Source organism: Podarcis melisellensis (genome assembly GCF_964234715.1).
Source record: "Podarcis melisellensis genome assembly, chromosome: Z".
In the NCBI taxonomy this organism is placed as follows: Eukaryota; Metazoa; Chordata; class Lepidosauria; order Squamata; family Lacertidae; genus Podarcis; species Podarcis melisellensis.
In genome coordinates, this window is record NC_138547.1 from 48,576,414 (window position 1) to 48,599,012 (window position 22,599).

The 22,599-nt window shown below is 45.7% G+C and overlaps 1 protein-coding gene across 1 annotated transcript in view; it reads right to left on the reverse strand.

The window, feature by feature from the left end:
- The window catches only part of HS6ST2 (heparan sulfate 6-O-sulfotransferase 2), a 139,696-nt gene extending 117,613 nt beyond the window's left edge, over positions 1–22,083 (reverse strand). The window contains exon 1 of the mRNA XM_081896992.1: positions 20,878–22,083. Within this exon, the coding sequence (XP_081753118.1) occupies positions 20,878–21,416 (539 nt within the window). The 5' untranslated portion in view covers positions 21,417–22,083. The remainder of the gene's footprint in view (positions 1–20,877) is intronic.
- Positions 22,084–22,599: the final 516 nt, after the last annotated feature.

Below are 22,599 nucleotides of genomic sequence, written 5' to 3' on the forward strand. Positions count from 1 at the left end.
TTCAAGCCATCTACAGTGGTACCTTGGGTTACAGATGCTTCAGGTTACAGACGCTTCAGGTTACAGACTCTGCCAACCCAGAAATAGTACCTCGGGTTAAGAAATTTTCTTCAGGATGAGAACAGATATCGTGCAGCGGTGGTGCAGTGGCAGTGGGAGGCCCCATTAGCTAAAGTGGTACCTCAGGTTAAGAACAGTTTCAGGTTAAGAACGGACCTCCGGAACGAATTAAATTCTTAACCTGAGGTACCACTGTAATAGACCAGTGGCATGAATCCCATTGAGATTCATCTTCCCCTTGATATAGACACCTTTACAGTGATACCTCGGGTTATATACGCTTCAGGTTACAGACTCCGCAAACCCTCGGGTTAAGAACTTTGCTTCAGGATGAGAACCTGAAGTACCTCGGGTTAAGAACTTTGCTTCAGGATGAGAACAGAAATCGTGCTCTGGCAGCGTGGCGGCAGCAGGAGGCCCCAGTAGCTAAAGTGGTACCTCAGGTTAAGAACGGACCTCCAGAATGAAGTAAGTACGTAACCCGAGGTACCACTGTAAATGCATCAAGACAAGCAGTTGGGGGCATTAATTCAGCTCCACTTTAACTATTTTGAAGGAGAGGAAAGGAGCCTCAGTAGTTATAGAATGGTGCAATTTACTAATTTGTGTAAAACATTCATTCCTGCCTTTAGAGATCTCACCGACAATGACTCATCAGCTTCTCTCTGCCTCTGTCTGTCTCCCATACACCTTCTGACAGCTGCTTTCGAGCAGATCCTTTTAGGCCACAGGTAGCAAGTGTGATGTTGTCAGATTCCATCTCCCAGTAGCTCCAGCCAACATGGCCAATAGCCAGGGATGGTGACAGGAGTTGCAGGTCAACAACATCTGGAAGGCACTGCTGACAAGCCCTGATTCAAGCTTTCACCAACAAATACTACAAGAGAACAACCACCTCTGAGCGGAGAGAAGTGAAGAAAAATATGTGTGAACAGGAAGAACCTTTCTCTGGATATTAAAAATAACTACCATTCCATGCTTCCTACATGCACACAAGGTGTCATGATGGCCATACAGGGATCATTAGACAAACACATGGAAGACAAGGCTATAAATGGCAACTAGACCCAACGGCTGTGTTCCACCTCCACTGTCTGAACCAGTGAATGCTCAGCTGTTGGGAATCAGACCTCCTCTCCCTTCAACTGTCCCTTGAGAGGCAGCCATTCCATCAGGCTGCCCCAGTGGGAGAGACAGGAAGCAGAAGGTTCATTGCATCCACTTTTCTGGGTGGCCTGCTCCATCAGGCACACCTGCCCCTGAACTGTGCCAGCTGGTCAGTACAGGAGCAAATGTGTAGAAATTGGTGCCTGAGTTTCCTCTTCCCTCCTTGACTCTTTTCCCTTGTGTGTTGTATATTTATTTATTTATTTGAATGTAAGCCTGCAGGTAGGAAGTGCCTTGTTTTGATTTGATGTAAGTTGCTCCAGGAGCCTTTTCAGCTGAAGGGCAGAGTGCAAATGCTGTAAAACAATAAATAAAATCAGAACTGGAGAGTTGATGGTTGAGCTCAGGGGTTCCTTGTGGGCTTCCTGGAAGCGGTGCATGGTTGTCCACGGTAAGAACAAGATACTGGATGAGATGGGTCATTGGCCTGATCTAGGAGCCTTGTCTTATGTTCTTATAGTTTGTTGTTGTAGTCAGCAGCAGAAGAGTGAGGGCTGGTGCACTGGTCAACCGGTGGAGGTCAAATATTCCACGAAGCTTAGAATGACATTATGTAGGTGACATCTTTCATCACAATGCCCTTTGGTAGGAAGGACCCCTCCCGCTCTCAGTAGTGTACCCAAGCTTCTCCTCCTGATTACCTGTGGGAACATCTGCCATATCCAAGCAGAAACGCAAGCTATGGTGGCCACCTAGGAAAGGCCATGTGGAAGCCTGTGGCCCTCCAGATGTTAACAGCCTCCCTCTCCCATCAGCCTCAGAAACTGGAAGCTGCACTTCAGTGACATATGGGGCTACAGGCTCCATATCCCTGCCCTTGGTACAAACCAACAATCTGAATTGAGCCCCAAAACCAAGTAGTAACCAATGTAGGTGCCATAGCATTAGTTAAGGGGTGTGTGTGTGCTGTGGCTGATTTGCATGCTCCTCTGAAAAGAACACTGCAAGCCGCATTCTGGAGCAACAGAAATTACCGAACAGTCTTCAAAGGCAGCCCTATGTGCAGCGCATTGCAGTAATATGACTTGGAAGAGCCCAGGCATGAATTGCCATGTCCAGGGTTGGCTTGCCCAGTAAAAGAAATAAAAGCAGGACAATGATTAAGCACATTCTGATTTTCAACTGGGAGTCTGACCCCATTCAAAACAGGCCACACACCAGTTGCCTTTAACTGGCAGGTTGAGACCCACTAGTAGGTCACAGCCTGATCCATGCAACAGGAGAAATGGGTCCCCAAATGCATGTTTGGGTTAAAGTGGGTCCTGGGTCTGAAAAGGTTGATGATACCTGCCCTAACCAGCAGCACCTTTTCATCCTATATCAATTTCAGCTTCGGTCTGTCTATCCAGGCCAAACCTGACACCAGTTCAGAACTACAGAATTTAGGTTCAGAGTGGTCTAACATTATTTTTTTAAGTTGTAGCTTGCATATTGCTTGTTCTACTTTTGGGGATGATGCATCCACCTGACAAAAATACCTCTTGCAGCTGTGTTTTCGGTCACAGGAACTTGGGCAGGCACAAACTCCCGAGATGCTGACTAGACTTCCAAGCCAGCAGGGGGGGAATGGCTGTTCCTGTCAAAACATGCCAAGGATTCAAGTCACACCTTTTCCACCTAAATAACCAGGTGTGGAGAACCCAACTGAGCCCATCGAGATCAAACACACAGCCCACAAAGCTCCCGAAATTATTTTAGAACTAGGTCACCACTCAAAGTACATCAGGAGCATGTCAACTTGCCTTACATTCCATTGGTTCATCCAGCCCAATCTGTTCAACACAGCACACTTCCTAGTAAGTACATCCAGGGTTGTGTACATTACTATTTCTTCAATTTATTTGTTGCTTGAACACTAGGAAGCAACTTACAAAACATTAAAAACACTTAGCATAACATTTTATTTTTTATTAACAAAAACAGACCCAATAAAACAGCAGCAAAAACACATCAATAAACAGCAAAATCATCACCATCAGTCAAACATCTGGGAGAAGAGGCGAGTTTTTATCTGGCACCAAAAGGACACTAATGACAGAACCCGCAGACAATGGGGAGAACATTCCAAAAGTGGGGAGCCACTACTGAAAATGAGCCCCCTCCCTTATCACCACCCTGCAAACCTTTGTTAGAGGATCTCAGGTGAAGATCGAAATGTCCAGATATGTTTATATCAGGAGAGATGCTCAGATAGATACTGGGCTTACATTAAATGCCAGTTGAGAGTTAAATAAAGGAGTCTGGATGAAGAATAATGGTCCTCCTGTACAGCATTACATGTTCCAAAATGAACAAGGCAGCTTAATGCCACAAAATTAGCTCTCTTGACTATAGAAATGCTGTTCTATCACATCTACAGGATACCTCTTCCAGATGCCAGAAAAGTAATGCAATTTGAATCGCATCCCAGATCCCTTTGGACATCTGGGTCTGTGATTGGCTCGCTCATGACTTTTCAACGCTCTTTGGAGATGTGGGAGGAGCACCCTGCAGTTACATCTGTACTGAAATATGCAAATCTGGATGGACATCATTTTTAACAGCACAAGGCATTAAAAGTAATCAGCAATCACTTTTAAAATTTCACTTAATTCACGTGCAAACACATATGCAGAGAGAAAAGGAAGATGTTCTGTGTTAACAAAACACAAAAAGGTCTAAATAAAATAATTGCCTACTGGTTATTTTTTTAAAAAGCAGAAGGGAGGTCCATAGGTTGCTAAATAGGGAAGAAAGATTCAATCAGGATCCAAAAAGGCAAAATTAATGGGAGTGGGGAGAAGGCTGATTTGAAGAAATCTCATTTGTACAAGTTTCAATTGATTATTTCAATTATGTGGTAAAAGCAACCATTTCCAAACCAGAAGCATACTGGGGGTTTTCTGGAGCTATTTGTTATTAAGCAAATAAATAATGCAGAAAAACAGCTTCAGAAAAACCCCCTGTATGCTTCTGGTTTGGAAACTTATTTGGTTGTTCTCTTTAAAGAAAACAATCACCTCAAAGCAGCCCCAGGCATCACTTCATAGGAGACGTTCCCTCTCCTAAGACCATACTTGCTATCTGAAACTTTCATAAATATTGTTGTTGTTGAACTATTTTAAAGGAGTGGAGAACCCTGCTCCCTGGCTTATCACAAAAATCTTTCTAGGGTTTAAAATAATCCATTACTCTAACTGATCAACTGAGCAAAATGTTGCAGCCTATGTGTGACATGTGAGAAGAACATCAACACAAGAAGGCAATGAGCAATTGGCACAGAATACCTAGAAGAATCAAATAGGGGGAAACAACACAAATTTTGTTTCTGTAGACAAGAGTTCTAAAAAGAAAAGCATTTTTAAAAACCAAAGCGAGGAAAAGTGACCAGTGTTTTGGTACACAGCGCTGTAAAGCCACTGTTGATTCCACCTTAAACATCACTTATTATTTTGAACTTCTACCACCTGCTACGCCTTTGCTTTAGCCCGGGGAACAGCACATCATCCACAAGTGCTCTGGGAATCCTGGCTGCAGTGCTTGCAAAAACACATTTCCAAAGCCCAATTCAGCAATTTCCTTTGAGGAGCTATGTTTTGGATTTTAAAAACGTCTGGAGAGCAAGTAGCATTAGCTCCACCCACTGATGGGAGCTCAGATACACCTTTAAAAGGTTATTTTACCCACTGCTGTGAGCAGAGCATCTGCTTTGCATGCAGAAGGTCCCGGGTCCAACCCCCAATGGCATCACCAGGAAGGCTGGGAATATTTCCTGTCAGAAACTCTGGAGAGCTACTGCCCATCAGTGTGGATGATACTTACCTAGATGGACTAAAGGCAGTTTCCAGCATCTCCACTGCATTTCCTATTGCAATCCTCAGCTGAGAGCGAGTGGTGACGAGTGGGAGACCCTCAAGAGAAAACTCAAGAAAGCCCATGGTCTGAATCTGGGGACCAAGGAATCCTTCAGAGAACCGGGCACCAAGCTCATTTTTGCAAGATAGAAACTTGTTAGTTATTTATCACTGAATTCTTATTGATTGCCTTTTAAGGTGAACTCTTCACAAGAGGCTCCAGAAAATAACCTTGCATATAAACTCGCATTTTCAAGAAAAAACCCCAAATGTTTAAAAGTAAGTCCAACACAATATACAGGCCAGCAATACGCCATTATAGATTAGTTAAAATCCATTTAAAGCAACTTCTGGTAGCACCATATATTATTTTTTAAAACACTACTCAAAACAATTGGGATTTGGGTTGCAATTATATAATTTAGATATTTGTCACCTGTGTCTGCATTAAAGGTTTTGTTGATTTTATATTTGTTTTTAATGAAGATTGTTTATATATGCCTGTGTGCAGCTTTTAATGGATTGTGGGCTTTAGCTGTTTACTATCTCCAATAGTAAACCTATGGACTGTGCTCTGGTCCTTGGGGTCATGAAGAGTCGGACACAACTAAATGACTAAACAACAATATCTTCAATATTATGTTTACGCTGCTTGCAAAACTTTTTCACTTCAGTGATCTACGTTTTCTAAATGAATAAAAAGATTTAGGAATCTATAATGCCCCTTTAACCTCTCCTGAAAACAATTTAATTGCAGGAGGGTCCCACTACCCAAAAGGCCCTGCCTTGGTGGCAGGTGCAGAAGCACAGCCTCCAAAGATGATCTCAGAGCATGGGCAGGTTCGTATGCCCAATGGAACTCCTTCAGATAGCCTGGCTCAAAAATATTAAGTGTTGTGGGGGTGGGTGGGCATGTTGCCCTCCAGAAGTGGTTAGACCACAATTCCCATCATCCCTGATCACTGGCCACAATAGCTGAGGCTGATGGGAGTGGGAATCCTGTCTTCCATGTGCAGCTGCCTTTCCGACCCAGAGCTGAATTGCATTTTCATCCGCTCATACAACTGGTATAAAATTGGTGCTGTGCATGCCTAACACCCGGCTAACACCTGGGTGTTCACATTTTGCGCAACAGGAAGCGGCTAAACCATCTGCAAAGGCAGCCCCTCACAAAGTGCCTTACAGTAGCCTAAGGACTTGAGTCATCCTTGGCGGTCACTAGTCTAGTGCAAAGGTAACATAGAGGCTAGGCCCTCCCTCCCTAGATAGGGTCCTTGTTGGTGTACCAACCTCAGCGGTTAAAAGGCAGTCTCTGCCACCTCTGCAAGTAACCCAGGGGAACCTGCAGAATTGGTCCTGTAGGAGGAGGGAACCGCCATCCAAAACTGGTTGCAAATCACAACTGAGACTGGCTGGACCAGTGGTTCTTAAAGGGTGTGGCACACCAGACACCCACTATTTGCACAGCTTCCTGCAAACCCCCCAAACCCCCACGCATCCAACATGCTACTTCTTTTAAAAGAGAGAGTTTCAGATACAGATGGAGTCTTCTCCACAGCATGTTAACTTCACCATTTCCATGTAAAGCTGCAGCGATCTACATGAGTTAATTTGAGTGGATGCTGTGCTGAAGCACTGCCTTTATTATTATAGTTGCTGGAGAAACTAGAATTAATGCAAGGGATGGCACACAGAGGCCTCATCCATTTGATGTAAATCAAGGCCCTGCACATTTAAATTGCTCTGCTTTCTTTCAGGAAAGTACATTGAAGTGATTCATGAGGCGCTGTGCCATTTGCGAGAAACAGAGCAATTCTCGTCAGCATACCAGAGCACCTCTGGTAGTCAAATTTAAAAAGCAATCAAGTCTACTAATACCTTCCTCTGATGCCCATTTACATCAGTGGCAAACATGATTCCCAACAATTCTGATTTAAATGAATAAAGAGCAAATTAACCTCAGCTAATGCAGCACAGAGGCAAAATCTACACAACAAAACTTCATGACACCTCCACCTATGTATATTTCATTTCCTAAAACTCACCCATTATTCTCCCTACATTTGATAATTCAATATAACATACTGCCAAGTTCAGAACAGATCACAAGTTATAAATATGAATCTCCCCCAGAAGCTTAGATGCATTCAACAGCATTGCAAGCAATCATTTATAGTACCATTTTAAAATTTATAATATCCCAGAAAGGCAGAGATTGTTGCTTGATGTACAGAAAAACTGCTTTTACTGAGCACCGGAAAGCTTTGCCTATGCGTGGAAATCATCCTCTGCTAAACAAGGACTGCCACAAATGACAGATTGGATGAAATGAAACATAATGAATAATTTGTGCTAGCTTGGAGCAGTCAGCTATGTATCTTCCTATAAACCAACACTTTCAGAGCTGTATACAGATACAAAACATTTAGGACTTTTTCACCAACATCACCGAGCTGCTTTAAAAAGGTGTCACTAAATAATTAACTCAGCAATCAGAACCTGGAAAAGGAGAAAACATGGCCCCAATCCAGCACACATACTGAAGTTCCACCAACACCATGAGTCTTAAACACATATCATTTTAAACATGCACTATTCTTTCCTGTGGGACTGTCACCGGTGATATTCAGAGTATTGGATCTTGGCATAAGGACCGGCATATAGCAGAACCATAGAATTGGTAGGGAGCACAAGGTCATGTACTGCAACCTCTGCAATGCAGGAATTGCAGCTAAAGCCAATTAAGTTGAGTCCACCACATTCTGTTCCATTTCCGAACAGTTCCCACTATCGGAAAGTTCTTCCTGATGCTTAGTTGGAATCTCATTTCTTGTCATTTGCTCCATCTTCCACGTGACAGCCTTTCAGGTATTTGTGTCTTCTTTTCCTCATTTCAGAAAATGAGAAAAACATTTTCCCACCTCCAGTCCCCCTGCACTCCAAGAATTCTCAAAGATTATTGGCAGAGGCTCTGAGATTACACCCGCAAGTTCCTTAAGCACCCCTGGGTGCAGCTCATTAGGCCCTGGAGGTCTGAATTCACGTCTGAGGTCATACGGAATTTTAGCCCTGCAAGTGTTGGCTACTCGTTTAAACGCTTCCTTCATGATTTGCCCCATTTCTTATACAACCCCCTTTTATATCTCAGGCCATCTAAACACTCCTTATGCAGCCAACCACACCAGTTTCTGTAGTTGACTCCCACTTTTCTTTCTTGTTGTAATTGTTTCTGGTTCTGCCTTCAGTATCTCACCTTTCAAAAACTCCCATCCACCGTGAATTCCCTTCTCTTTAAGTATTTCTGACCGCAGGATCACACCCAGCATTTCCTTAAGCTTCTTTGAAATTGGCTTTCCAATTACACTTGGCTTTTCCTTTCCTCTGCATAATGAACCCCTGGAGGATGTGGTCGCTTCCTACCAAGATTTCTGCTACTACTGTCCTTCCCTTTTAGTGAAGATCAGGTCCAAGATTGCTGATCCCCTTGTTGCTTCTTTCACATTCAGGGAGATGAGATTGTCAGTAAGTCTTCCTATAACAGTAGTTTCCGAATTGAAGCATACCAAGAAACCACATAGAATCATAGAGTTGGAAGAGGCCAAAGGGCCATCGAATCCAACCCCCTGCCAAGCAGGAAACACCATCAGAGCACTCCTGACATATGGTTGTCAAGCCTCTGCTTAAAGACCTCCAAAGAAGGAGACTCCACCACACTCCTTGGCAGCAAATTCCACTGTTGAACAGCTCTTACTGTCAGGAAGTTCTTCCTAATGTTTGGGTGGAATCTTCTTTCTTGTAGTTTGGATCCATTGCTCCATGTCCGCTTCTCTGGACAGCAGAAAACAACCTTTCTCCCTCCTCTACGTGACATCCTTTTATATATTTGAACATGGCCATCATATCACCCCTTAACCTCCTCTTCTCCAGGCTAAACATGCCCAGCTCCATTAGCCGTTCCTCATAAGGCATCGTTTCCACACTTAGCAACATTGAAGCACATCAAGATAGCAAACCACTGATTGTTCCCAAGCTAACCATAGTTTCCTGGTCTGCTCACACTGTGATGGAAATGTGTTTAATTGGAGAAGGGAATGCTTTTGCACCCTAATATTCTGCTTCCAAAAATCTGTATTAGCTTGAACATAGTTACAGAAGAGGCAGAATGACCTCCACGAATCTCAAAGAGATGCTCCTTCCATACAGATCAGAGATAAGGAGGGTGGAGAATCTGTCCAATTAGCTTTAAAGATTAACTTTTTATGCAATCTCCTTCTGTTTACTGTCCTGATCAAAGGTTAGTTTATTGTACTGGCCAACTTAAACGGTTAACTTGACAAGTTTCTGAAAATGTTTTGTCACTGCTGATGTGTAGTGGACAACATGGCAGTAATTATGTAACGAATAGGACTTCTGCTATTTGTGACTATTACAAACCCTGTGACTATAGACAAACCCTGTGACTATTACAGTTCCCATCACTGTACGGGGACTTTACTGCAGTAAAGTCAATTTAAAAAGGGTATTGTCTTGCCTGAATACTGGTTGAATTTTTATTCATTTAGTTCTCTACCACAAACTTAGAGTGTTTGTGGTACAATGTCAACAGTTCTAAACGCTGATGTTTTAAGGTTTTATTTGTGGGTTTAGATATGTATTAGCCATCTTGTGAATTCCTGCACATAAGTGCTGGCCTGCCCACTTTATCACTGTTGACTCTTCATTGGTGAACGCATTTCCACCAAGCAACCCAAAATAAGCAAAGTGACTGGACTTTGAGAGTATTCATATACATGGGCTTTATGCTTTATGTCGGTGAGTGTCCAGGAGGTTGTATCTAGCTAAGTCATCCTCAGAGTAGACTCACTGGAATGGCCTTAGCTCTGCATGCATAAGGCCCCAGGTTCCATCCCTGGAGTCTCCAAGTATGGCTGTAGGAGACTCCTTGCCTGAAATCCTGAAGAAGCTGCTACCAGTCAGTGCAGACGATATGGAGCCAGACTGACCACTGGGTCTGACTCAGCATGAATGAGCTTCTCCCTAATTGCACAAGTCACTCATGCAGACAGCACTGGCATGACGTCCACTGGGGACTGCAGAATATTCCAAAGCAAAAGCTTGAGTTATGTCCCGGCAGAGATAGGATTTCTGACTGCTGCTCATTTCTTTGCTTTACTGTCATTTCGAGTCTTCTGTCTCTCCCCCCCTCGTCACACTCACCTCTCCACAGGACTCATGTGCGTTATCGATGGGAAAGGTCTATTAAAATGACATCTACCTCCAGGATGAGAAAACACCCATGACAACTGAAGTAGCTTTTAAAAGCTATTACATGCACACACCCCTTCACTACTGTCAAAAAAGGAAGTCCAGGAGATTATGACTGACTGCTGAGTATTCATTTAAAATCCAGCTGCAATTCCAGAGGCAGACACATGACCACAGCAATGGCATCTGGGAGGTCTTAAAAATTAACCAACTTGGTGGACTGCTTAATGATTTTCCTGTTGTAGCAAACATAATGCACTATGCTAAAGGCTGTGTGATTTTTAATTGCACCTTCACTGGTTATTTTAGAGTATTTTATTGTATTGCAATTTGCATTCCACTGAATTAAAAGTGTAATACAATGCAATAAAATAAAAAATATAAAAGAAGGAACAAAAATACAATTAAAAATCACTATAGTTAATGTGGGCATGCCCAGTATTTGAAATTTGCCAGGTGCAAATTTCAGCCACTTGTGACCAAGTGAAGATGCTTGGGCGCCAAATGTCTCCACCATCTGGAAGTGCCTGCCTGGGCATCCTTCGATCTTGACTGTTTTCACACACTAGCAGCACATCCTATAGAATTCTCTTTGTTATATTTTATCTGCACAATCAGAATGAATTTCAGAAACCAAAAGGTCCTATGGAAAAATACAAATTTTTGAGCCATCCAGCCCCAAAATGGCAACAAGGCATTCTGTTTTGGCAACTGTAACCCTGGTTTAAGGAGCCATTTGGAGCCTAGCTTATTTATCCGAGTTCCTACCACTGGGCCACCTGAATGAAGCCCACGAACCACCACTGGCCCAAGGACTACAATCAATTATATATTATAGAGCCACAGATCCATTAAAACAAAACTAAGTAAGAGTATGTTTTAATGATCACATTTTTATTCTTACAGCACAATATGATACCAGAGGGGAAGAACATGAAATACAAATGGCAATTAAGAGTGAGTGTACCCCCTTATGAGACATTTAAGCAGAAAAGAGGAACTTGGCCACTAACTCTGTCATTAACTTGTTTGTATCAGCCAATAAGCTCACTGGAAGGACAGATCCAATACTTTGGCCCCCTCATGAGAAGAGAAGACTCCCTGGAAAAGACCTTGATGCTGGGAAAGATGGAGGGCACAAGGAGAAGGGGACGGCAGAGGATGAGATGGTTGGACAGTGTTCTCGAAGCTACCAGCATGAGTTTGACCAAACTGCGGGAGGCAGTGGAAGACAGGAGTGCCTGGCGTGCTCTGGTCCATGGGTCACGAAGAGTCGGACACGACTAAACAACAAAAGCAGCCAATAAATATTCCAGATATACCTCCTAGCATCCTTCCAGGGTGTTTCCTCATAAGGGGCAAAGTGGTCCATTATATTCAAAAGAGGCATGGCCCAGATTAGGAATCCCTAACCTAGAACAGGGTGGGAAAATTCATGGCTCTCCAGATGTAGCTTCACTGCTACTCCCATAAGCCCTGACTATTGGCCCTGCGGCTTGGAGCCAATCCAGCAACAGCTGGAGGGCCATCGGTTCACCATCCCTGACTGCTAGAGAGCCAGGGATAACGGAGTTGTGCGTGTTTGGTTTTTAAAGGAAAACTCAATTTAAACCACAGGGACATTTGCAAGAGTCAATGGTTTCTGGAAAGCCTCCAATATAGCTTGTTATGCACTCCTGCCTCAAACACCACTGCGAGTATCTCCAGAGGTCCCTGTTGCTTCGTTTTTCTCCTCTTTACAACATGGACCCTGGATTTATTGCTACAGACAAGTTAGGTAGATGCTTTCCATAATAATTAGCTGAGGCTGGGAAGGCTCTCAATTCCTTCAGACTCTCTTGCCCAGGTGTTTGGATTTTTTGTTGTTGTTCCTGGATGTTTTTTTTTTCTGCTTTCCTCGCCAGGAGCTCTGTGGTGTCTATGAGTCAATCAAATGACCCAGGAAAGTAACATTTTCTCCCTAATCCAGTCTCCCATAATGAACTGACCGGTACTAATTTGGGATTAAGACATCCAGACACAGGACTGTTTCAAAGGAGATGGAAATTCCCAGGCTAACACTGCTTGGGTTTCTGCCATGTACCCTGACACCCTAGTTGTAGAAGCTGTTCCAAAGTAGTAACCCCTTTGTTTTCAGGGATTGAAAATGTGTGATTATTTGACTGTTTGATTATTTGATTGTTGTTAGCCGCCCTGAGCCCGGCTTCGGCTGGGGAGGGCGGGATATAAATAAAATTTATTATTTATTATTATTATTATTGGGGGAGGAGTGTCAGTGAAAAAGAATTGGGGTCAATGCTTCACTTCCTTTTGGAAACCACAAAGGAACCAAAATATTCACAGAAATTCATCACTGCTGATGTAATGCTGCCATACAAATCAATTGTGCAGCCTGCATTTGGGATACTGTGAGCAGTTCTGTCAACCCCACCTCAAAAAGGACATTGTAGGTTCAGAAAAAGGCAACCAAAATGGATAAGGGGGTTCAGCAAATCCCCCAAGAGGAAAGGTGGCAGCATTTGGAGTTTTCATTTGGAGAACAGGCAAGTTTATAAAATGGTGCACGTTTGTCTTTGTCTGTTGTGGCACTAGAACTTGGGGACACCCAGCGAATCTGAATGATGGAAGATTCAGGACAGAATTCCATGCAGCATAGTTAAACTATGGAACTCATTCCCACAAGAGGCAATGGTGCCCACCAGCTTGGATGGATTTAGAAGAGAATTAGGCAGATTTGTGGAGGATAAGGCTATCAACGGCTACTAGCCATGATGGCCATGCTCAGCGCTATTTTTCTAGAAAAAGAGGTGCCAGAGGTGGACACCTCCCTCATTTTCTTAGAATGGCAATGTCACCCACCCGAGAGGTGCCAGAACTTAGATCTGTCGAGTTCTGGCTGAAAAAAGGCCGGCAATGCTTCTGAATACAGTTGCTGCAAATCGCAGGAGGGGAGAGGGCTCTTATGCTCAAGCCCTGCTTGAAGGTTTCCCATGGGGGCATATAGTTGGCCACCATGAGAAGAGGATGTCAGGCTAGACGGGTCATTGGCCCACTCTGCTCTTAGCTACCCATTGAATCATAACGGTATAAAAAGGGAAGTCCCATTAGTATAAAAACTCAGAGGCAGAGCACTTGCCTTGCAGGCAGAAGTGAGTCTACCCCATTGTGTCAAACAGGTCTTACTCTCAGTGTCTAGGATTGTAGCTTTAGAACAGCCTTCCCCAACCTGGTGCTCTCCAGAAGTTTTAGACTATAATGTCCATCAGCAAGTGAGCTGGCTAGGGCTGATGGGAGTTGTACTCCAATAGATCAGGAGAGCACTAGGCTGAGGAAAGCATCCTTTAGAAAGAATGTCAGGGAAAGCTAGCAACTAACATGAGAATACAGTTATGGTATGATACCTGGAAGATCTGTTGAAAAGGAGGCCCAAGGCTGTAGCTCTTTTATGTTTTATCTCTGCCTGATCTCAGCAGAAAGAACTTTGGCTAATCCCTCACCAGCTGGTGGCTGTTAGACTGACAGCACACAAGAAACCAAGCACAAGTTCATCTAACAGGTGTGAGGAGGAGGAGGGAGGAGAATGATGTTCACACCCAGGTTTCCTTTTTTAGCACACACAAACTGCAATCACAATAATTGCTCATCAAGAAGACATTATTTCCAGGGGAGGAGGCTATCACCGCAGCTAGTAAGAGGGCTATGCAATTATTTTATTAAAAAGGATGAGTACAGAGACATTAAAACTGTTTTAGGGGTTGTTGTTTTTGGGTGGGGGGGAGGAGGGATTCTACAAGAAAAGCAAAAGTCAGCACATAAAGAAAAAAATCCAAAATTCACAGGAGGGCAATACCTGGCCAACCAAAATGTTGCAAGCTCCCTAATTCTCCAGAACTCTTTATCTGGCTAGATATTAAACTAAGCAGCCATGGGGACGGGGTGGGGGGGGGGAGGGTGAAATGCTGGATTATTGTTAAAGGCGTAAAGCAGGAGTGGGAAACCTTGGGGCTGGGGCCAAATATGGCTGGCAGCCCTCTGTATCTGGCTCGCAGCCCTCTCCCCAGGCCACGCCGCTCACTGCCCCTGCTTCACAACCCGCCCCCATGCATGTGCTTCTGCCTGGCTGGAATGTGTCCTTGAGCTCTGATGATGCCACTTATTTGTCTTGATGGAGGTGGTGGGTGTACCTGTGTCTGCCTCCAGGTCACATCTTTTGCTCCACCCACTCTGCCTCTGGCCGTTACTGGCATGCACATGAACACACAGGCAGGATGATGAGCACAGATTAAATCCTGCTGGGAACAGAGTGGTGCTGCCAATGCAGGATTAAACCCTGTCCTCCAAGCCCATCAGCTGATGCCACCATGTGATGACAGTTGATAGCTGGATGGCCATGATTGCAGGGAAATGGCCTGGTGGGCCAAACTGGGTCCCAAGGGGGCTGGAAGTTCCCTACTCCTGGTCTGCTCTCACTTGCAGCAGCCCTTCAGGGTCACAGGCAGAGACGGGCTTCCCCCTTCACCAGATACCTGAGACTGTTAACTGGAGACAGGAGCCACATCAGGGAGAGGTCACTGCAGGAGAAGGTCACTGCAGGAGAAGGATCTAGGAGTCTTGGTTGACCACAAACTTGACATGAGCCAACAGTGTGACGCGGCAGCTAAAAAAGCCAATGCAATTCTGGGCTGCATCAATAGGAGTATAGCATCTAGACCAAAACTATCTGGCTGATTTACAAATACCTAAGTACAGACATTCCTTTACCCTGGCCAGATTCAACGTTCTGCCCTCTGCCCTGCTGCTAGGCAGATATGAGGGCAAACCATATGAGTCACGTGTTTGCCCATGTGACTCATCGGAAGTGGAAACAAGTTTGCATGTATTGCTGCACTGTAGTTATTACGAGGATTTACGCCTGACCTTTATTGCCCCAGTTCTACGAAAGCTTAAAAATGAATCAGAACTTCAATGTATGAGAGCCTTGGTAGAAGATAAGGTTCCTGTAATCACGATCAATGTTGCTAAATTCTGTGCAGCCGCTATCAGGCGCAGAAAACAAGAGCTTTCCAATGTCAACATGCCGGCGAAGGCAAATACTTAATTTTATTCATGTTGTCCAATTTTAAATTGTTGTTATGGCCTAATTTGTATTGAAATTGTCCTTTGTTTTTCCCGGTGTTATGTTTCGCTGACTAGCTGTACGAGTCAATCTGGTCTGTGACCGTTTAATAAAATTTGATTTGAGCATCTAGATCAAGGGAAGTAATAGTGCCACTGTATTCTGCTCTGGTCAGACCTCACCTGGAGTACTGTGTCCATTTCTGGGTACCACAGTTCAAGAAGGACACTGACAAACTGGAACGGGTCCAGAGGAGGACAACCAAAATGGTCAAAGGCCTGGAAACGATGCCTTATGAGGAACGGCTAAGGGAGCTGGGCATGTTTAGCCTGGAGAAGAGGAGGTTAAGGGGTGATATGATAGCCATGTTCAAATATATAAAAGGATGTCACATAGAGGAGGGAGAAAGGTTGTTTTCTGCTGCTCCAGAGAAGCAGACACGGAGCAATGGATCCAAACTACAAGAAAGAAGATTCCACCTAAACATTAGGAAGAACTTCCTGACAGTAAGAGCTGTTTGACAGTGGAATTTGCTGCCAAGGAGTGTGGTGGAGTCTCCTTCTTTGGAGGACTTTAAGCAGAGGCTTGACAACCATATGTCAGGAGTGCTCTGATGGTGTTTCCTGCTTGGCAGGGGGTTGGACTCAATGGCCCTTGTGGTCTCTTCCAACTCTATGATTCTATGATTCTATGACCGTGAGCAACACCATGGAAGGGGCATCTCTAGGGCCCAGGTTACATCGACAAGCCAGGAGGTTTAATGTGATGTTAATGTAATCTTGTTATATTTATAGCACTGGAATGTTGGGTTTTAATGTATGTTCTCATACTTGCTATTATGCAGTCATTTTATTATGTTATTGTGATTTTTTTCTTGCAATGGTTGATTTTGAGATGCTTTCCTGCTTCCTTTGCTGCAAGCTGCTTTGAGCATGATTCTTTTTTGTGGAAAAGTGACATACAAATACAATTATGAATGAATGAATGAAGCAGGCTGAGCCTGGGGTCTTCTCCTATGGAGTAACAGGAGCAGAAGCAGGCTGAACCTGGGGTCTTCTCCTATGGAGTAACTGATCTCTGGCCTGCTTCACATGGAAATAAGGGCAGAAGGCGGAAAGAAACATCAACTAGCCTTAGGATTAGACCAGGTTTTGAAACAGTTCCACACTGCAAACCCTCCCTATTTTACAGTAGACAGATCCCCAACCTCATGTTTGCTGATCCACAAGATGGCTTGGCCACCCAGATTCCCAAACTGGATCTCTCTCTGTCTTACAAAGAGTCAGGTTTGGGGTAAGGGCAAGGAGGCTGGAAAAGTTCAACAAGCCTGGAGCCTCGCCTATAAAAGTCTACCAAGCACATGGATGGAATAAAAGAAGGATCCAGGGTCTTGAATGAGCACAGTTAAGATTCTTTCTTTCTAAAGGGATTTTCAGATGCATGCAGCCCTGCAAGGAGAGAAAGGAATGGAATTCCAAAAGGCGCACAGAGAGACAAAGGAAAGGATGGGGGAGACAAACAAGCCTGGGGTCTCATCTTGGAATGAAGACAGGCAGAAGGGTAATGATTTTGAGCCTTCACCATAGATGGCAGTGTGGCGTTAACTGGTGGGAAAGAAATTTGAGAAAGACAACACACAAGCGGTTTCACATAAATCTGTGCTTAGACCTGATGGTTCAGATAGCGTGCAACAGAATGAATATTAAGGAAATGTGTCTGGCAGCCACAGAACCACAGAGTTTTGCTTTTTGTGCCACCTACCTCATGTTTACCCTGCCTATACTAGGATAATCACAGTTGTATATGCTTTTTAAAAATCAAATTGTTAATTACTGCAATCAAGTATTTTTTTAAAAGTATCCAAGGCACTGTTTGGAATGGGAACAAATGCCCTTATCAGCAACACAGCTTATCATCACAGTCCAGGCTTTTCTTTTCATTTTTAATGACTGCACATATTTAGAAATTTCAAGTACCAGAAGATGCCAAACTTAAACCCAAACCCAGTTCAGGAGTGAGAAGTCACCTTGCTTCTTAGAGCAAAGATTTAAAATATACTAAATTCGCAGATGATTCTCAAAAATCAGAACTCTGCTCATAAGCGCACCTCTGTGGCTTTAACAACACAGCGGCTTTCAGGTCTGATTAGAGACCTAAAAGAAATAAGAAAAGATTTGAACAGAGAGATAGAGATGGAGAGAAAAGAACCCCCTGGATAAAAAGCCACAGAGTAGCTGTTTTTGAGAAAGGTTTCTGAAAAGAAACCATTTTTTTGCAGAAGAACTTGATCCTATTTGTATGTGACTTAAAACTAGGATTCCCCCAAAAGGCAGCAGAGATCGTCTCCTGGATTTATCCACAAACCACAGGCCTTCTTTCCACAGCTGTCACAAACAAAGCTGCCCGTAAGCCATGCCACTTGGGTGAACCACAAGCTTCATTGAAAGCTCTGCTGAAGAGAAGCCACACAGCCTGCACATCCCTTTGTTCCAAATAGCCATTTTAGGATGGATCTCTGCTGTGCCTCTTAGCCCTGTATCACACACCCACACACCCTTCCCTCCTTTGTGCCCCCCCCCCCCGCTGCACACACAAAGAAGCTCTGTACTGTATATGCTTGTCCCAAATTCATATGCAGCTCAAGTCACTGAGTATCTGGGACTCAGTGGTTTCCTTGGTTCACAGCTGATCTGTGCAGGTTGTGCTTGTGATCCCAAGGCATTTCACACTTCTGAGCAACTCAGGATATACCCCAGACAATCTCCTGCTACAGCTCTCTCCCTGGGTCTCCGGTCAAAAAACTAGAAGATATTTTATATCAGTGACCAAGACCAGTCATGCAAAAGCACAAGCAGGCAGCCAATGCAAAGGACCCTGGAACAAAGAACGCAGAGACATAAAATTCAATTACTGGGAGAGACCCCTGAACCTCAGGAAAGTTTATCCCATCAGTCTCCAGAAATTGGATTAGTTGACAGCCCCAGAGTTGTTTAAACTATTTAAAATAGGTCTTTTGTATGCTAAACAGGGGCTCTGTTTTTGAATTGCAAATACCAAGCAAATCATTATCTCAGTTCCTGAGATGGACAAGGCTCCTGGATTAACAGGCAGCAGGCTGCTCATGTCCTTCCAGGTGCAATGTTTGTAGTTGGGCTGAGAAAAAGAAGAAATTAGGGGACGCAAATAAAGCGGAAACTCAATGAGAAATAAAAAAAGACACCTCTGGCAGTAAGTGAAAAGAATTAACTCTGCATATTTCATGTTTTACAAAGGAAGGTGTGGGCCTCCCTTCCCTTACTGTCCCTACTCGATCCCAAACATGCTAGGTGCTAGATGTGGTGCTCCCACTGGCAGTAGGGAGGTGGGTGGGCATGGAAAAATGCAGTCCCTGGAGCAAAGAAGTGCAGCATGAACTTTCAAAGCCAATGAGAGGTCTTGCGCAGCTCAGCAGAGTCTACCTTCCTCAAACAACCAGCATCAACAGATGGAGAAAGCACATAGAGAAGTTGCAAGAGCACCTTCACCTTGACTCTGAAAGAGCTGTTCATCTGTCTCTCTTTCTCTCTCACACACCCTCACACAATTTTTATGACACATTCAACCAGCCTTGTGCTAGACAGCACTGTCTACAAAGAGGCGACTTCATACTGAACTGAAAATGCTATTTTGGACACAGGACCAAAAGCAAGATATCTAGCTGGGTGGGAGGGCAGAATTAGCTCAGAGGAAGGGCAGTGAGCTTAGAGCAGAAAAGATAAGGCTGTGAAGATAAGGCCCAGTAATTCCTTAGGTGTCTGGGGCTTTGAGCCTGCTTGGTAACATCATCTCACTGAACAATGGGGAATCTGTGGACCTTCAGACGTTGTTGGCCTACAAATTCCATCATCCATGCTGGCTGGGGATCATAGGAGCTGGGATTCCAATAACATCCAGAGGGCCACATGCCTGAGATCTAGTATCTCTTGTGTGAACCGACCTAAAATCAAGAGATAGGTACCACCGCTTGCTAAATCAGTTTTCTCCAGCATGGAGCCCTGCAGATATTTTGGACAACAGCCCCCATCAATCCCAGCCATGCTGATGGGATTTGGAGTCCAGGAACCCTAAATAGTTGGGTATTGTTTTCATTGTTAGCTCAGTCTTAAGTACTAGCCAATGGGCGATAAAGGATGCATTTCGGGGAAAGGCAGAGGACTTTGCTTACCCAAATAAATGAAATCAACTTCAAAACAAAACAAAAACCCATGATACACTTGAATAACCCGCATTCGTGGTTCCTGCTAATTGCAGAGGGTGGAAGAACAGAGCAAAAAAAAGAGAGGATCTTTAAGGTTCCCAAGCGCAAACTGGACAGCTGTAATGTGCAGAGATGGTAACAGATTACTATAAAATTGCTCTTGAATGGGCAATGGGGGAGGGCTGGAGGAATTGCCAGATCATAATGTCCGGAAGGGGGAAGGATACCTGGGAAATATTGGAATGCTTTTATTACTGTGCTAGAACACTGGAGTGAGAATTGAAAGGGTTGGAGAGATTACATGTTCTATGGAGCGAAAGATTCTCTCTCCAGAAAGGAGAAATGAGGCGAGGGGAGATGTATTAACCCTCCATAGGTTTTTTTAGAGGCAAGGAATTTTCTGTTTGCAAAGGATGGGATGAAACCAAGAGGAACTCTAGATCCCAGTATGTTTTTAAGAAGCCAGGGCTAGAACACCAGATCCTAACCCAGTTTCCTCAAAAAGAAATGTGGATTGGGAATTCTTTCCAGGCAGGCATCTCCTGGAAGGTTCCACTGGGACCAAGGGAACTATTTCCCCCCCCAAATCAGGTGTGCTTGGGATTGTGAGACCAAGTTGGACTCTTCAGGGTTTTTACTCAAAAACTGGGCAACAGGAAGATCACAAGGGCTCTCCATGGAGATATGGAGAGTGGAGGATAGCAGGCCTCAATTCTGTGCATGTTTACTGCAATGTAAACCAGGGTCTTATTCCCATAAGAACATAATACAAGCCTCTTGAATCAGGCCAGTGGCCCCTATAGCCCAGTATCCTGTTCTCACAGTGTCCCTACAGGGAATGTTGAGCCAGATGTGCCACTGACCTGATCAAGCTGGCTCTTGTGAGGTTCTCATGGGAAGAGGACCCTGGTTTCCTTTAGAGTAAACACGCACAGGATTGAGGCCTGCCATCCTCCACTCACTTTATATCCATGGAGAGCTCTGGTTCTTATGGGACACCAGATAAGGCCAATTGCTCATTTAGCCCAGCGTCTTCTTCCCATCAGGGCCGGCTGGGCTGCTGAACCAGACGGGGCATGGGCCTGATCCAGGGGGGTGTTGTTCTGAACGTAGTAAGGTGACGCGCCGGCCACCCCAGATGGGCCCGCTCCATCCGTAGGGATCTCCCAGCTTTGTCCCCCGCCCCGCCTGTGTCTCACCTGGTGGGGCGCAGCTTGGCGTCCTTTTTGCTGTCCACCACGGCCGGGACGCAGTTGGTCAGCTCGGTCCAGTCGGCGTGGAGCCCGCAGCTCCAGCCAGTGGAGAAGCGGGAGAAGAGCCAGGTCTCTCGCTTGCCCGGCCGGAGGCAGGTGCACTTTTTCTGCCCGGCCTTGCACTCGCAAGGTTGCTCCAACTGGATGTTGCGCACCAGGTGGCGCCCGAAGGTGGTGCCGCCCGTCTTCTGGATGTGCAGGAAAACGATCAGATCGTCGCCAGCGATGTGGAAGTCCACGCGGCGCAGCAGGTCGGCTTCCGAGAAGTTCAGGCGCGGCACGAAGCGCGGAGGGCTCTCGTCCTCCGCCCGGTAAGGGTCCCCTCCCTGTCCGGCCTGGCGCGCCAGCAGGGCGGACGGGGCGGCCTCGGCCAGGCGCTGCCGCAGCTGGCACTCGCTACCCGGGCACACGTACTGCAGCACCAGCCCCCCGAAGAGCAGCAGCATCACCAGCGCCGCCAGCCCCCGGTGCCAGCGCTCCTCCATGGCCGGGGCGGGCGCATCGCCGCCGCCCGACGGCCCCGGTCACCGCCCCGCCAGCGTCGTCGCCGCCGTCCTCCTTCTCGCCGCTGCCTCCATACCGGTGCGCACCGAAGAATGGCTCCCTCCACCTTCTCCTGCCGCCGACGCCGTCGCTCTGCCTGCCCGTTGCGGCTCCAGCGCCCGCCCCCGGCCCGCCCCTCGACGGCTGCAGTCCCCGCCTCAGGAGCGGCCTCTCCACTCAGAAGAAGCCTTTGTCTTTTCTGCCGGAGCGCCCGCGCCTCGCTTGCCTCCTCTTCCTCCTCCTCGGAAAGGCAGCCAGACCCACCCCGAGCGCAGCGCCGACCCCGGCAGGAGCAGAGACCGGCTTAGTGGCCCGATCCTCCACTCCAAAGACGCGCCTCGCTCTCCTGGTTGCTGGCGCGGTTTCTCCCTATCGCTCCTAGGAAGAGGCGCCGCTGAAAGATTCACACGTCCTGGGGAGACCTGGGCACTGTCGCTCTTCCACGCAGCTTTTTCCGGCCCCCCCCCCCGTCCAGTTTGAGAGCCTCTAAGGCCGTCTCCTTTGCCTAGAGCCATCATTTATTTCCCTCTCTCACACACGCGCACATATAATGCCTGCCTTCCATGTTTCCACCCCCTGGGTTGGCAATGGCTTTTCCCAACTGGTGCCCTCCATAAGTTTCTGGGACTCCCATTCCCATCATCCCTGACGAGGCAGGCACTATGATCTGAAGAACACCAGCCTAGGGTTGAAGGCCAGTCTCAGGGATCACACCAGAATACATTCAGAAGGGGGGAAATGGCCTCTCTTAGTAGGTGAAGAAATTGACACCACCAGCACCAGCTTTCATCAGAAGGTCTCAAGGTTTAAAATTCAGAATTGAAAACGTAGGGGTTAAGAACACTAGATGCTACCACGAAGCCCAAAAGCAAACCAGGAGGGCAATAGTTGCAAGTGTGTCCCCAGCATAATGGAGACTAGGGCTGAGTGTAACAACACTCAGATGCACACTGCCTCTGGATATGGAGGTTCTATTAATCAGGGCTAATAAGAACATAAGGAAAGCCTGGTTGCTGGATCAGACCAAAGGCCTATCTAGTCCCATTTATCACAGAGGCCAAGCAGGTGCTTAATAGAAGCCTACTGGTAGGACATCATTACTGCCATAATAGAGTTGGAAGGGAC